Source organism: Petaurus breviceps, unplaced genomic scaffold (genome assembly GCF_028583685.1).
Source record: "Petaurus breviceps papuanus isolate PSGF00001 unplaced genomic scaffold, PetGlider_PUasm1.0 90491, whole genome shotgun sequence".
Lineage (NCBI taxonomy): Eukaryota > Metazoa > Chordata > Mammalia > Diprotodontia > Petauridae > Petaurus > Petaurus breviceps.
Window position 1 is genome coordinate 2,630,669 of NW_027187263.1, and position 15,024 is coordinate 2,645,692.

General features: G+C 37.4%; 1 protein-coding gene across 5 annotated transcripts in view; it reads left to right on the forward strand.

Annotated features, from left to right (window-relative positions):
• The first annotated feature begins 631 nt into the window (after nt 1-631).
• The window catches only part of NDFIP2 (Nedd4 family interacting protein 2), a 122,834-nt gene continuing 108,441 nt past the window's right edge, over nt 632-15,024 (forward strand). For 4 of the 5 annotated variants that reach the window (XR_011163278.1, XR_011163279.1, XM_069062659.1 and 1 more), the window contains exon 1: nt 632-906. Coding sequence is in view for 3 of the 5 variants with exons in the window: in XM_069062659.1 (XP_068918760.1) it covers nt 865-906 (42 nt within the window). In the remaining 2 variants the exon portion in view is untranslated. The remainder of the gene's footprint in view (nt 907-15,024) is intronic. The other variant, XM_069062657.1, reaches the window with a different exon arrangement.

Here is a 15,024-nt window from a genome sequence, read left to right on the forward strand (position 1 = left end):
TAAGATTTGCAGAACTCCTTTATATATAGAGGGTGTCCCCAAAGGGTCTTTGCACCAAGACTTTTGGGACACCCAGTAGCAACTCATTCGATCCTCACCACAACCCTAGGAGGTACAGGTATTACTATGATCTAATCTAGATATAAATGCTGAGACAGACGGGTTAAGTGATTTGCCCGCCATCAGATCATACAGCTAACCAGTGTCTGACTCCCAAGTTCAGCACCACAACTCGTTCTTTTTTTTTTTTAATTAAAAAAATGGGGGGGGGGGGTTTGCAAGGAAATAGGGAGAGGCCTGAGGTAGATGTGGCCTGAGAGCTCAGCTTTGAAGGAAACTAGGGATGAGGGAACAGGACTTAAAGGATCTTAAAAGTGGGTGGAGTGTGGGATCTGGCTTTTCTCGTGTGTGTGTGTGTGTGTGTGTGTGAACGGAAGGAACCCATCAAATCTAGCCAAGGCTGGTAATAAGTTCCACTCTCGCGGCCACGGCCCACGCGACAGATAAGCCACCACCAAGACAGCTCCTCCTACCCCTCCAGGTCCTACTCAGCAAGAGTCTAACCTCATTCTGGAAACTAAGGGGCTCTTAAAAAAAAAAATGAGGAGCCAGCAAGCATGCGCGTGCCCCCCAGCGGCGCATGCTCAGTAGCTCAGGCAGGTTCCAGAGGAGGACTGCAGCGCCTCGTCCTGACCACGGCAGCACGGAGGGCTCGGCTGGGGCAGGAAGTGAGTCTGCTCGGTCTGTAGGCGGCGGCGGCGGCGGCGGCAGCAGCCAAAGCGTCTGCGAGCTCCGGGGTCTCGGACCCCCTTCCCCGCCTCTTACTCCTTTCCTAGTCCAGGAGGTTCCTGCAGACAGGCAGGGATGGATCTTCACAAGCCGATGACTGCTCGTCGCTACCAAGTGGTGAGTGAAGCCGACCCTCTGTCACCTTCGGGGCGCGATCTCGCTCGGGAGCTGTCCCCCCCAATCAGGGCCGCGCAGCTGGAGCAGGCGCTGCCCGTCCTCGCTCCGGGGACCCGGGGCTGGGCTCGGGGCTCGCGGCTCGCACCGGGAGCTCGCGCGCTCTCCCCTTCCCCCCGCCCCCACCCCCGCCCTCGCCCTGAAATCAGTTTTCGTTTCTCCGGCTCCTTCCCTGTCTCCGAAGACTTGGGTGCCCCCGGCGCCCGGTGGAGGGGCTTCCTCCTGGAAAAGGATTCTGCATTGGGGAACTCCGGGGAGGGCTGGGCGGGGGCGGGCAGGTACGTGGGCAGCGGAAGCTGGGTGGGGGTAGTGGAATTTAGTAAACATCTGGGTTAAGCTTTGACTTCTGTTTTGGAGCATTTTCTCCCCCTTTGGAGTTGCCCGGGACTGATTCTGACTCTGCCTTGTGGACTTCGGAGTTAGAAAGACCCGGATTCGGAGTCCTGCCATTCCTTGACACTTGCTGGCTGTGCGACGGTGGGCACAGCTCCTCAGTGTCTCTGAGACTCAGTTCCCTTATCTGTGAAATGGGTCAGTCATAGGCTCCTTCCGCTGTAAAAGGGAGGTTGTGAGGTCTCAAATGGAGAAATCTATTTGTAGATGGCTTTGCAAACTTTAAAAGAGCCATATAAATACCTATTTTATTTTTAGACTAGACCTTTGGGAGAGGTGGCTCCCACTACCTGTACAGATTAACAATTCATCTAATCTATAATTTATAGTCTGAGCAGCAGTTCTCAAACTAGGTCTCGGGACGTCTTTACATTTTTAAAAAATTCCTCCCTAAAAAGCTTTTGTTTATATGAATTATATATGTGTGTGTGTGTGTGTGTGTGTGTGTGTGTGTATTTCATTATAAACATCTTAGTATTGTTGTGAAAATATTTTTGACTTAGAAGACTCCCAGGAGTCCCCAGACCACTTGTCTAGAATGACTGATGTAGACTTCCAGTTAAGATTCAGGGAAGTAAATCTCTTTCCCCCTCAATAACTTCCTTTTTCAGTTCCCTGTCCCTTTATTTCCCCTTTCTTTTCTGCTTCCCTTTCCTCTTCCCTTCCCTTCCTTTCCCTTCACTTCATAGTCTTCTGTTTTATGCATTTATTTTGTCAGGTGTGGGACATTCTATAGTGGAGCTATTCCCATCATACAATCTACTTAAGAGTTGACTTGGACTAGTAGTTTTTACTTCTAAATTTAATAACGAACTCAGTGTGTTCCATAAACTTTCAAGAGGTAAAAGCATTTGGTTGGAGGTGGGACTGGGAGAAGCTGAAACTCCATCACATATTTTATTGGTTTCTCTTTTGATGCTACAATAAAGTGAATTGTTACACTATTCCTAAATCTTTAAAAACCTAGCAATGTTGCCTAGTTTATGGGTCTCAGCTTTCACCTTTCACATCTACTTCCTTTGCTCCTCTAAGGATCACCCATCTTGTTTGTTTCATTCTTTGTACTGTAGGGCATTGAATCTTCAAGTATGCTCAGAAAATCATAACAGTTCACACTGTAATTGTTTTAATTATATTGTAGAAAAGTACATCAAAATATTTACATGACACTTAAGTTTTCAGCAACTTTAAAAATTCTTTTAATAGTCCAAAAGACCTTTCAAAAATTCCCATTGCTAATTTCAAAACAGTTCTAATACTGCCTCTATTTTTTGGAAAGCATTTCTATTTTGTTAGTGAACTTCATCAGTTTTAGTATTATACTTTAAAAAGTTATGCATTTTATAGAAATTAACAAAAATACACATACGCAGAAACACATTTCTATTCTTTTTGTCTTTTCAAATTCTTATCTGTCAATCTTAGGAGAGAGGTTGTTCTACTTCAGAGGAGGGACTTATGCACTAAAGAAATTAGAGATGTTGTTTTGAGTCCTCTACTTTCTCTAATCTGTATTATTTCCCTCGGTGATCTCATCAGCTCCTGTAGATTTATCATTATTATGCTGATGATTCTCAGAAATTTTTATCCATCTGTAAACCTTTCTCCTAACCTAGGGACTCAGATCGCAGCTGGTTGTTAGACATCTCAAATTGGATGTTCCATAAACATCTTAAAACTCAGCATGTCTAAAATAGAACTCATTGTTTTTCCTTCCCCACCCCAAACCCCAAACTTTCCCCTCTTCTGAACTTCCTTAGCAATGTTGAGAGTAGCACCATCCTTCCTGTCACCTCTCTTACAAGCTAGGTGTCATTCTGGCCTCTTCATTCTCTTAAAACCCATTTTTAATCTGTTGCCAAGTGCTGTTGATTCTACCTTCAAAATACCTCTTACATATGCCCTCTTCTCCTATTTCAGTTGCCTTCTGGGAAGGTCTGACCACATCAACCTGACACCTCCTCTCCTTTCCCTCCCTTCAGTAAACTAAAGTGACTCCCAGTTACCTCCAGGATCAAATATAAAATCTTCTATTTGGTATTTAAAAGCCTGTATAACCTGGCCCCTTCCTATCTTTCCAGTTTTCTTATACCTTAATCCCTTTCCCCTCCCCTCCCCTCCAGTGACACTTATCTCCTAGTTGTTCCTTGAAGAAGACAGTCCATGGCTCATCTTTGGGCATTTTCACTGACTATCCCTTATCCCTATAATTCTCTTTCCTCATCTCCACCTCTTAATTTCCTTCAAATTTCAGCTAAAATTCCACCAAGTATTTCTCAAATTCCACCCTCCATGCTTGTTCCTTTCCTCTTTTGATTAGCTCCAACTTATCCTGTATATATTTTGTTTGTATGTATTTATTTGTATGTTAGTTTCCTCATAAAACTATGAACTTCTTGAGAAGGGCTTTTTTTTTTTGTCTCCAGCACTTAGCTCAATGCTTTGCATAGTAGGTGCTTAATAAATGCTTGTCAACCTAACATGTCCAATACTGAATTTATCCTCCCCCCTAATATTCCTCCTTATGACTTCTCTGTTTTTTATCAATGGTACCATCATATCCCCAGTCTTCAGGTTGAAACCTTAGGGTTATGTCTGATTATTCTTTTTTTCTTCTTTCTCATAGCCAATCTATTATCATGTCCTCTTTGATTCTGCCTCTACATTTTTTTTGGTCTCATACTATTTTTTTTCTACTTGAGATACTGCAGTACTCACCTGAAAGATTGCAAATAGCTTCTTACCAAGTCTTCTGTTTTTTCTTTTCTTTCCTTAAGTCCATCCTTCTAAGTCCAGTCTTTTACATAGATCTGGTGATATTTTTTTTTCTGTTCACAAGTATTTACTGACTCTTCAGGCCCTCCTAGCTGAAGGGAGGGCCTAGCTTTACCTTATTTTTTTTAAGCCTTTTTCATATCTGCCACAAACTTGATACCTTACTGTCAACTAGATTGAACATTTTTTTCAAAAAATGCTCTGAACTACTGCCCCTCCCCCAGACATGTATTAGTACACAGAGTGCAGGCACTGTACTAAGTGCAGGCAAATATAACAAAGTTTAGATGACATAGCTCTTGCCTTTATAGAGCTTACAGTCCATTGGGGATGGGGTTCCGGGTGCTAAGACATCAACCCAGATCACTGTAATACACAGTATTACATGTCCTTGATTGCTTCAGACAAGTGATTTAAAGGATATAAAAGAATTCATAAAAAAAAGGAGAGGGAGGCCTATCCAGGCATAGGGTACATTGTGAAAAAAGGCAATGAGGTAGAGTTGGTAGGGTGCATGGAGCATGATTTTGGAAAAGAGAGCAAACCTGTTTGGCTAGAGTGTAGAGTTCATGAAGGGGAATGATATAGTACAGTAATAATAGCTCATGTTTGCATAGCCATTTAAGATTAAAACAGTTCTTTTATTATTATTTTCCTCCCACTATTATCTCCTCCCCTCGCCCCCCATTTAGTAAATTAAATTTAACAACTGAACTCCACAAAATAAAGCTGTCAGTACATAGATGCGTAGTTTGGCAAAACAAATGTCTACATTGGCCATGTGTGAAAAATGTACGTTTTTTGCTGAATTTTGAAGTGTCACCTTTTTGATGGGAGGTGAGTGGTATGTTTTGTTTTCATTCTTTTGAACTCGTGGTCTATCATTGCACTGATTAGGATTTTAAAGTCTTTCTTTCATATTTGTTTTTCTCTATAATGCTATCATTATTATAAATTATTCTCCTAGTACTGCTTCATTCTGTACCACTTCATAGATCTGCGAGTTTCCTCTAAACTGTTTATTTTGTGATTTCTAATGGTTCAATTATTCTATTATATTCATCTACCACAATTTCTTTAGCCATTTCCCCAAAAGAGGATAGCCTTATAGTTTTCAATTTTTGGCTCCCACAAAAAGAGCAGTTGCAAATATTCTTGTAAATTACAGTCCTTTTCCTCTTTTGATTTCTTTGGGGTATTGGCATAGTACTGGCATGGGACAGTATACAGAACAAAATACAAATTAAGGATGATAGACTTCCTTTTTTACTGTGTTAGCTAAGCTAAAAGGTATGTATACTTTAGTAACTCTTTGGGCCAAATTCCAAAATGTTTTCCAGCTATGCCAACAGTGCACCAATGTACCTATTTTGCTGAAGTCCCTCCAACATTTGTCATTTTTCTTTTTTGTTGTCTTTGCCAATCTGATAGTTGTGAGTGAAACCTGAAGTTGATTTAATTTGCTTCTCTCTAATTTGTGATTTAGTGCACTTAAAATATAATTTTTGATAGTTTGAATTTCTTCCTTTGAAAACTGAATTTTCATATTCTTTGACTGTTTATCTATTGGGGAATGATTCTTAGTTTCATACATTTGAATATGTTCATTATATATCTTGGATATGAACAACCTTTTAAAAGAGAAACTTGCTGTAAATTTTTTTTCCCAGTTACTTTTCCTCTAAATTTTAACTGTTTGATTTGTTTATGCTAAAACTTTTGGATTTTACATAATCAATGTCAGTTTTATTTATTTTTTTTTTTGATTCTGTTTTTTTTGGTGACAAACTCTTTTTCTAGCCATAGATCTGAAAGTTAATTTCTTCCTTGCTCCTCTAATTTATTTATGATGCAACGTTTTATATTTAGGCAGTGTAACCTTTTGGAGGTTATCTTGGAATATGTTGTGATGTATTGGTCTTAAACCTAATTTCTGCCAGACTGCTATCCAGTTTTTGCCAAATAATGAGTCCTCCCTTCAGTAACTGGGGTCTTTGAGCCAATCAGGCATTGTTTCTGTGTGTTGTATGTCCAGTTTGTTGCACTGCAATCTCCAGGAGCCCCGCCCCCTTTTTTGATAAACTAGTATCAAGTGATTTTAGTGATCACTATTTTGTACAACAGTTCAAGATCTAGTACTGATAAGACCCTCTTCCTTCCCACTTATTTTCATTACCTTCAGATTCTTAAGTTTTTGTTTCTCTGTGAATTTTATTATATTTTCTAGTTCTATAAAATATTCTTTTGGCAATTTGATGGGTACAGATTGAATAAGTAAATTATCCTGCACCTTCCAATTTCCAAATCTTTATTCTTGCTCTTCCTTATATCTGGATTGCTTCCTTGCCTTATTTACTGATCCAATTTTTTAAACCAACTTCCAGGGCCAATTTACATACCAATCCTATAAAGGATGGGCAGGGGATCTTGTTTTGGGGGAATGATGATAATTTTCCATATTGAGTTTGAGGTTTGAGTACAGACTCAGTAATTTGTCTTGAAATAATACCGCTAAGTTTGGAGACATAACATTTTAGCCATAATAACTTTTGAAGACTATCTGTCAAGTCAGAGGTATTGTAATTGATAGACATTAACACACTAACAAAATTAGGCATCCTTGAAGTATTGTAGAAGAAAAAAATTAAAGTGATAATTCAAGGATACATTTTTGCTGGTGTGTAGAGATATGCAGTTAAAACTAAGGGAGGTAATGATTTAAGTGTTTATCTGTATAATTTAAGAGTTATCTATATAAAGGTGATTGTTCAAGTAATACACTGACTTTCCTGAGGGAAAGAATAAAGTGAAAGAATTAGTAGAAAGCTGAAGACTTGAGCCAGTGTGGTACAGTGGAAAGCTCACTGTACTTGGGGTCACAGGACCTTAGTTAACATCCTGGCTTTATTACTAATTGCCTTTGTAACCTTGGGCAAGTCACTTAACCTCTTTGGACCTCAGTTTTCCCATCTTATTCATCACTTTGTACTATACAGTACTGTTCTATTATGTTCATATGCCATAATTTGTTTAGCCATTTCCCAGGCATCCTCTTGACTTTCATTTCTTTGTCACTATAAAAAAGAGCTGGTATAAAGATTTTTGTACATTTAGAACTTTCTCCTCTTTTATTATTTTGGGCTGTAGGCCTAGTACTGTTCATCAATGGGCAAAGGTTATACCCATTTTAATGTCTTTTTTGTATAGGTCCAAATTGGTTTCCAGTCTCGTTGTACTATTTTGCAGCTCAATCAACAGTGCGTTTATGTGCCTGTTTTCCTATAGCCTCTCTAGTATTTGTCATTTTTCTTTTCTGTCAACTTTGTTAGTATGATGCTTGTGAGAGTGAGCTTCAGAGATGCTTTAATTTGCATTTCTTTAATTATTAGTGATTTGGAGAATTGGATAGAATTTGGGCAATGAGAGTTGTTGAAGGTTTGAGTAAAGAAGAGATGTTTTGGAATAGCTTCTAGAGAGAATGAAATAAAGAGCCAGTTAGGAAAGAATAAAACAATTGCATTGCTGTAGTGAAAGCCCAGTTGAAATTGGATAACAAATTCATACTATTCCCGGTCACTTATGTGACTGCATTAGCTTTGTTCAGCTGCATGTGAAGTAGGAATGGAGGGTGAACGGGTTTGGGAGTATTCTAGGATTGAGGGTTTGGCAAGGAACAGAGGATAAGGGTTGATCAAGACTGTGTGGAGATGATAGGTTAACTAATAGTAGTGTTTTGTGAATATGTGGAAAATATATGGATTGAAAGTAATGTATGAAATTAGTTGGTACCATGTAAGTGAATCTAACCCCTTAGGTAATATGTAAAAGAATCTCATGATTTGAGAAAACAAAGTTTTTCTCAAGTCAATTTTTTTCTGTTTTATACATACTTTTTTGTTTTTTGCCTTGAGGCAGTTGGGGTTAAGTAACTTGCCCAAGGTTACATGGCTAGTTTTTTTGTGTGGGTGTTAAGTATCTGAGGCCGGAACTGATCTCAGGTCTCCCTACTCCAGGCCGGCGCTCTTACTCACTGTGGTACCTGGCCACCCCCCTTTATACATACTTTCAACAGTTTTAAAATATTCCCTTAGTTCCTTAAATTCATTTTTCCTCCAAACTTAGAATTTCATATTTCAATCCATGATTATCCTAATTGTTGGTGTTTTAATGAAAGTATAGTAATGCAAATGTGTCTGAAGGGAAGCTGTGTTTATAGGCTTAAAGGTGAAATAATTTTACTGTTAAGTACCTAAGCCATTTTTGGGTTGAGGGGGAATTTAAAAGAACTTTCCCCACCTCCATCATCTCTTAGTTTATGTACAATTTCGTTTCCTGCATTATTAACAAATTTGCTATCAAGAGATAGGAATCTGAGCTAGAAACTTTCTTATTGTTGAAGGTTTTGTTACTGTAAGCCTTAGAGTTGCCATGACTAAGTGAAGCTAGAGTCTAGACTGAAGGAAATTCCATTTCACATATTTGTGATGTCATAACTAAAGTACAAAATTAAATTTCACTGATATAAACAGTTTCTTAGAAAAATATTTGCAACAGGAAGGACCAAGATTAGGATAGTAATTATACTGTATTTTAATATTTAAGCTTTCAGTATAATTTAAAACATTTTAACCTGATGTTTTGAGAAAAGTATAGCCTTTTTGTATGGTGTATATTTTCAAGGGGTACTTCTTTTAAACATTGATTTTTATTTTCAGGAGAACAGAAAACATATTAAAGGAAAATTTTAATATATTAGTAGTTAATGCCATTCTTTTATCATTGTTAAAATATCAGTAATTATAAAGGAGCCATAATTTTATGATTTTCATGTTACTAGATAAGCATAAATTAACTAATGGCAAAGTCGCATTTTAGATATATATATTTTAGTCATAATAACTAAGGAGATAGACAATTTTATCAAACATTAAATTTCTAACATTTTTGATAACCTTAATTGAGGGTGACCTACATGTAGTAGGTGCTCAGTAAATACTTGTTGAATGAATTTTTAAATAAGTATTTAATAAAATGCCACAGAAGATTTTTAAAAAATTGACATTGAGCTTGGTTATTAGAAAATTTGGAAAAACGTGTAATGCAAAAAATACAGGGTATGCTTATTTTGTGTTAGCGTTAAAGTAATTGGACTAAGTTAATAATGAACATTAAAAAAATCTGTATGAATGAGTAACTGTAGCAGCAAGCACCCCAACATCCTAAGAGTGGCTGCCAACACAGGTTCTTAGATCTGCTTTTCTAAAGGAGAGCAATTCAAAATGGGTTAACAAGCTAACTTTAATCAATTAAACATATATCGTTTACCTAGTTCAGGGGTAAAAGGTCAGCACCCCGAGCTTCAGAGTATACACACAGATGTTAAAAGACAGAGAAACAAATCAAGAAGACAGGCTTCCAAACTGTCCATACCAAATCACAGTTACCAGAGAGGGAAGCATCAACATCTGGGTTTTCAAAGCCGGGGATTTGAAATGGCTGCCCAGAGTCTCATCTGGTCAAATCACACGACACTTCTCAAAGTGAGTCCCCAAACAGAGTCTCACATAAGGGATTATATAGCCTTCTCCTGGGTCAGAGAATATAACAACCCTCTTGACCCACTGCCCAATCACAAAGCACCAAGGTGTGGGCGTTCCTGAAAAACAAGCCTCCCACCACAGGCTCCAGGTGCACTTAACCTAGGGGCAGGGAAGATCTTAAAAATGTACATTCCTGTAACAGTAGCTTATTATTATTTTTATGCTGTAAATAAATACTTTTGGGTTATTTTAAACCACCTGTGAAAATTGTATTTGATTGAAAACTTTAGTTAGAAAAACTCCATTCCTACAAAAATCTATTATTCTTGTGTGATAAAACTATATAACTATTTCTTTATTAGTACTGTCATACATTTAAGATACATTAGATGTTGTTTATAATAATTAACCCTGAGTTAGGTACCCTGCATACTTCTGAAATAACTTCTAAATTAAAAAGAGTACCTGAATTCTTTGTGTAGGAAAGTGTGACCATATAGTTATGCACAATATAAATATTAGCCATTATATTAAAATCACATTAAAATTAATAATACCATATATGTTAACTTTTAGTTTAAAAAATGTGATTAATCAGATAGGCATTATATTAAAAGTCATATAAATATCATTAGATATGGAGGGTTTATGCTCCCTCTACTTGTGAAGAAATTATCTTGATGAGATTACAGATCCATTGAAATAAGAATTTAGTTTTTGTTTTTAGATATTATGTAACTATGTACTTGAAAGTGTTTGCCCAATCTATTTGGAAGAGCTATTATTGAGAGAAGTTACCTTCTACTCTTTTCCCCTCTTCCTTTTCCCCTCTTCAAACAATTCATAATTTTTTTTTTCTTAAAGCAGTTGGGGTTAAGTAACTTGCTCAAGGTTACATGGCCAGTTATTTTGTGTGGGTGTTAAGTATCTGAGGCCGGAACTGATCCCAGGTCTCCCTACTCCGGGGCTGGCGCTCTTACTCACTGCGGTACCTGGCCGCCCCTACAATTCACAATTTGTAGTTTGATTGAGGAAGGTTAGGAAATGTTATTTGACTGAGGTGGAGAGAAGATGTTTATTTATGAAATTTGGAATTTCAAATGTAGTTCTTTATAGAAACACTGTTAGAAGGGATGGTTAGGCTCTAGAGTCTCATTAGTATTTGCAAGAATAAGGATTAAATGAATTTTGTGTTTGGGAACCCAACCACCCTTATTAACATTCTTTAAAATGGGAAAATGTGTTCTGAGGCTCATTTGATTTACAAACTTTTCATCTGGAACTGCTGAGCTGCCTTGTACCATCCAATCTCCATTAGCAATTCTCCTGGCCCACTATTTTTGGAAGTTATGCCTCACTTCATCCTTCTTCCCCACCCCCCAGCAATCTCCTAAACAGTTTTTCCAGTCTCCTTCTTCTCCCTTTCCTTTTGGAAAACCATGATCAAAATCCTCTCTATAATCATTCCTGGAGGAAGTGTGTTAATTCCTATATCCTTGTAGCCTCCCTCACCAAAGGACCAAAGTGACCCTATTCCAGTTGCCTCTATTAGAATGTATTGTTCTTGAGGGCAGAGATTGTCTTTGCTTTTATATAAGTATTTCCAGGGTTTAGAGGAAGGTTGTTGTAGCTTTTGGAGCCTGGAAGATCTGAACTCTGGTCCCTTCTTTGATACATACTGACTATATGACTTTGAGCTCTGATACTTGCTCTTTGTCTTCTAGGTAGCTCAAAGGTGCTGACCTGTACTGGTGGAGGGAACATTTGTCCTTTTACAAGTACCCTATGCCAATAAAATCACAGGTCTACACCCTAGCTATCCCCAGGGCTTAGTACAGTGTTTAGCATAGACATAGTAAATTCTTAACAGGTGCTTTATCATCATATTCATTCATTCCTCTCATAACCTAGGGACTTTGCTTGTATTTTAAAGCCTGTTGTTGGAAATCCTGGCTTAATTAATTAGTCTAATTTATTTAAAGTTTAATTAATTATTTAAATCTAAGACCTTGGGTTAATCAATTCTCATTTAATTAAGTACATCCCTAGTTTATAGTTGTTGTTATGTTGAGGGTTATGACTGATATATAAAGCCATAGTTTTTATTTTGAAACAATTTCAAGGATGTTAATTCTATGAAAGAGTTCAGTTTCTATTTTAGAGCACGTACATGTAGCAGAATTTTAACAAAAATGTCATAAACCTTCTTGAATATTCCTGACTTACCACTTCTTTCACTTTTAATTAATACTATGCAAAATGCTCTTAGTAATTCCTTGTTAATCGAATCAATCTAGGGATGCTTTTTGGTGAATAATTTGTATACAACTATTGAATATCTATGCAATTTGACATACTTTTCAAAATATGTTATTGTTTTAAGATTCTCTTTGTTACAAAGGAATATCATAAGATATGAGTGTATGGTATAGTTTTTTTTTGGGGGGAGGGGTTAAGTGACTTGCCTAGGGTCACACAGCTAGTAAGTGTCTGAAGCTGGATTTGAACCCAGGCCCTCCTGACTCCAGGATCAGTGCTCTATCCACTTCACCACCGAGCTGCCCCTGTGTGGAGTTTTATAAAAATAAAAAGCATCAATAAAACCTACAAGAAAATTCAGCTTTGGATATATATGCCCAGATCCACAGCACTTCTTTTTACTTGATACTATTGACTAGGGTAGTAAAGATCCATTGCAAAGGTTTTAAACCAGACTTGCACGACTTGGCAGTAGGCAGGGGCCAAAATTAAAATAGGCTAAATGTCTTTGGATTGTAGATAGGTTTTAGTGACTCACTTTCCAAGTAAAGGTATAATTGATGATTAAACTGTTTTGCAAATACATCAAATTTAAAAAAGGGAAATTTCAATTAGTATCAGTTAATTATACTAAGATTTTTATTTATCATGAAATCATGTTAATTTTTGAAAAATTACTTTGCTAACCTGTACAAGTTTTAATACATTTTTCAGGTTTTCTTATTGTTTATATTTAGTTAATGGACTGTAGCATACTTCTTGTCAGCAATCAGTTTATCATACTCTGGAATCATGTTTGAAATCAATTTCTCTAGAAATCTGAAAACTAACCTTAGTAGCTGCCTCATTTCCTGAGCTAACTTTCTTGGAAAACTGTTGTTCCCCACGGAGATTTTTCAACAATTTGGATGCTTTAATTTGTTTTTCATTAGTGTCCAATTTGTTCAAGTCAGGATGCTTTGATTTGAAATGGCGACGAAGATTGTATTTCTTTGGAATGGCTATTACTTCTTGGCAAACAAGGCATAATATTGTGTCTCTTGTGTAAGTAAACAAGTATTTATTTACCCACTCCAGATGAAACACTCTATGTTCTGATCTGATCTACCATTTCTTTTTATCTCCCATTTTGTAAAGTCACCCCACAGACTTTAATGTTAGAACCAAAAAATCTCCACAACAACTGTTCACATACAAAGAAATATTGAACTGAGTGTCAGACCTTGGAGAGAGCGCCAGACACTCATGTAACTTGGAGGGCAGCTGTGCAGTGATGGAGGGGAAGAAGCTGTTGTGTTGTTGCCACTTATTGCATAGTGGACATCAGCTGCATTGTCACATGGCTACATTCACTTTGTCCCTGTTGAATGCCAGTAACGATGGAAAACATAGCAAAAAGATATGACTCTCCCTCCTTTCAGGCCACAGACAGACTGAGGATGGTTGGTTTCCTTAAAGAGAGTGTGTAGTGGTAGTCCATCTACTAAGTTACATGCTGGGTGCAATAGTGACTAGTAGAAAGCGCGTTAAGCAGGGCATGAACAAAGCACTTGTTACATCTTTACTTTTGCATTCTATATATTTTTTGCAGATCTTCTGAAATCCTTTGGTGGGCTGCAAGCAGCCCGCAGTTCGTATGTTGTGTAGGCCTTTCCAAGGATTTATTGATAGGTACAGCTGCCAATTGTAGTTATCATCATGTACATTTTAACATGACATTTTAACAACCAGTTTATTATATATATTCTCAGCATAGATAGACCCATAGTATACAAAACTCCATGTTCCCTACCTCCATGTTTATCAGTTTCAGCAACCTCATATAAGTCTAGGTTGATCAGGTAGGAGGGATTCAGTAGAATTTTGCAAGGCTATAAAGCAAAGGTAAAGTTTTACACATCAAAGAATAGATATTGGAAGGAGTTCTGCATCAGATAAAATTAAAACACTGGGGACAAAGCTGGAATTTACAGACTAACCCTTAATACCAGAACTATGCCTAGTTATTTGACATGCTCAAAATAAATAGAGATAATAAAGCTGAGATGGAAAATCTTTTATTACTAACCAGCCAAAATTTAATGTCAGCTAAATTCTGTATGCTCCTGCTAGAGTTATGTGACTTGCTGTCTTAAAGAAGTAGTGGTCATTGAGCTAATACAGAACAATTCTCATATTCAATATGAATAGCCAGAACAGGATTGGGGAATCTGGGGCCTTGAGGCTACATGTGGCCTTCTCGGTCCTCAAGTGCGGTCCTTTGACTGAATCCAAACTTCCTAAAACAAACCCCCCCGTAGTAAAAGGATTTGTTCTGTAAAACTTGGACTCGGTGAAAAGGCTGCACCTAAGGACTTAGAGGGGCCACATGTGACTTCAATGCCGAAGGTTCCCTACCTTTGAGCTAGAATATAGTAAGTAATTTTATTTCTGAAAAAGTAACAAATTTAGTAATGATATAGTGTTTGTTTCTCTTTTTCAAAAGTTTTGTTTGGATTTGTTTTGTGTCCTCAGTACTTCTTTGAAGAAACGTAATATTTTTCTAAACATCATTTGCTCCTCTTTTTTCTCATACCTTTATAGATTCTTATGGGGAGATATTGATTGCATTTAGAACGTAGTGATATTCCAAAAACTTAATTTTATATACCTTATGCCCCAGTGCTTATTGGCTATTGTTGGCACTGAAATACTATATAAAAGTCATTTTTAATCACAGCAATAGTATGCATGTTTTTTCCTTAGTTGATGTAAGTATCAAGGCAGATGGCATATTTAGATAAAACTAATTAACTCCTTAAGATAGTAACCTAGGTAGAAATTAAACTTAAAATCATGTGTATATGATACTGACTTGAAGTCTCTCCCAGAAACACTTTTATAGGATCAAAGAAAAATGATGGGACCGGAGATAGAGAGTTTTAGGTAGTATGGGTGAAGCTAAATTGTGTGGGCATAGAAAGAAAATCGTAAAAGCGTATATATGTCATGTCTACCATAGGTCATTTTCGATTCAGGGATCATATAGTTCATGAATTTGTCTATATTATCTTATTGGTTTGGTTACTCCCCACACTGATGCAAATTGCAACCC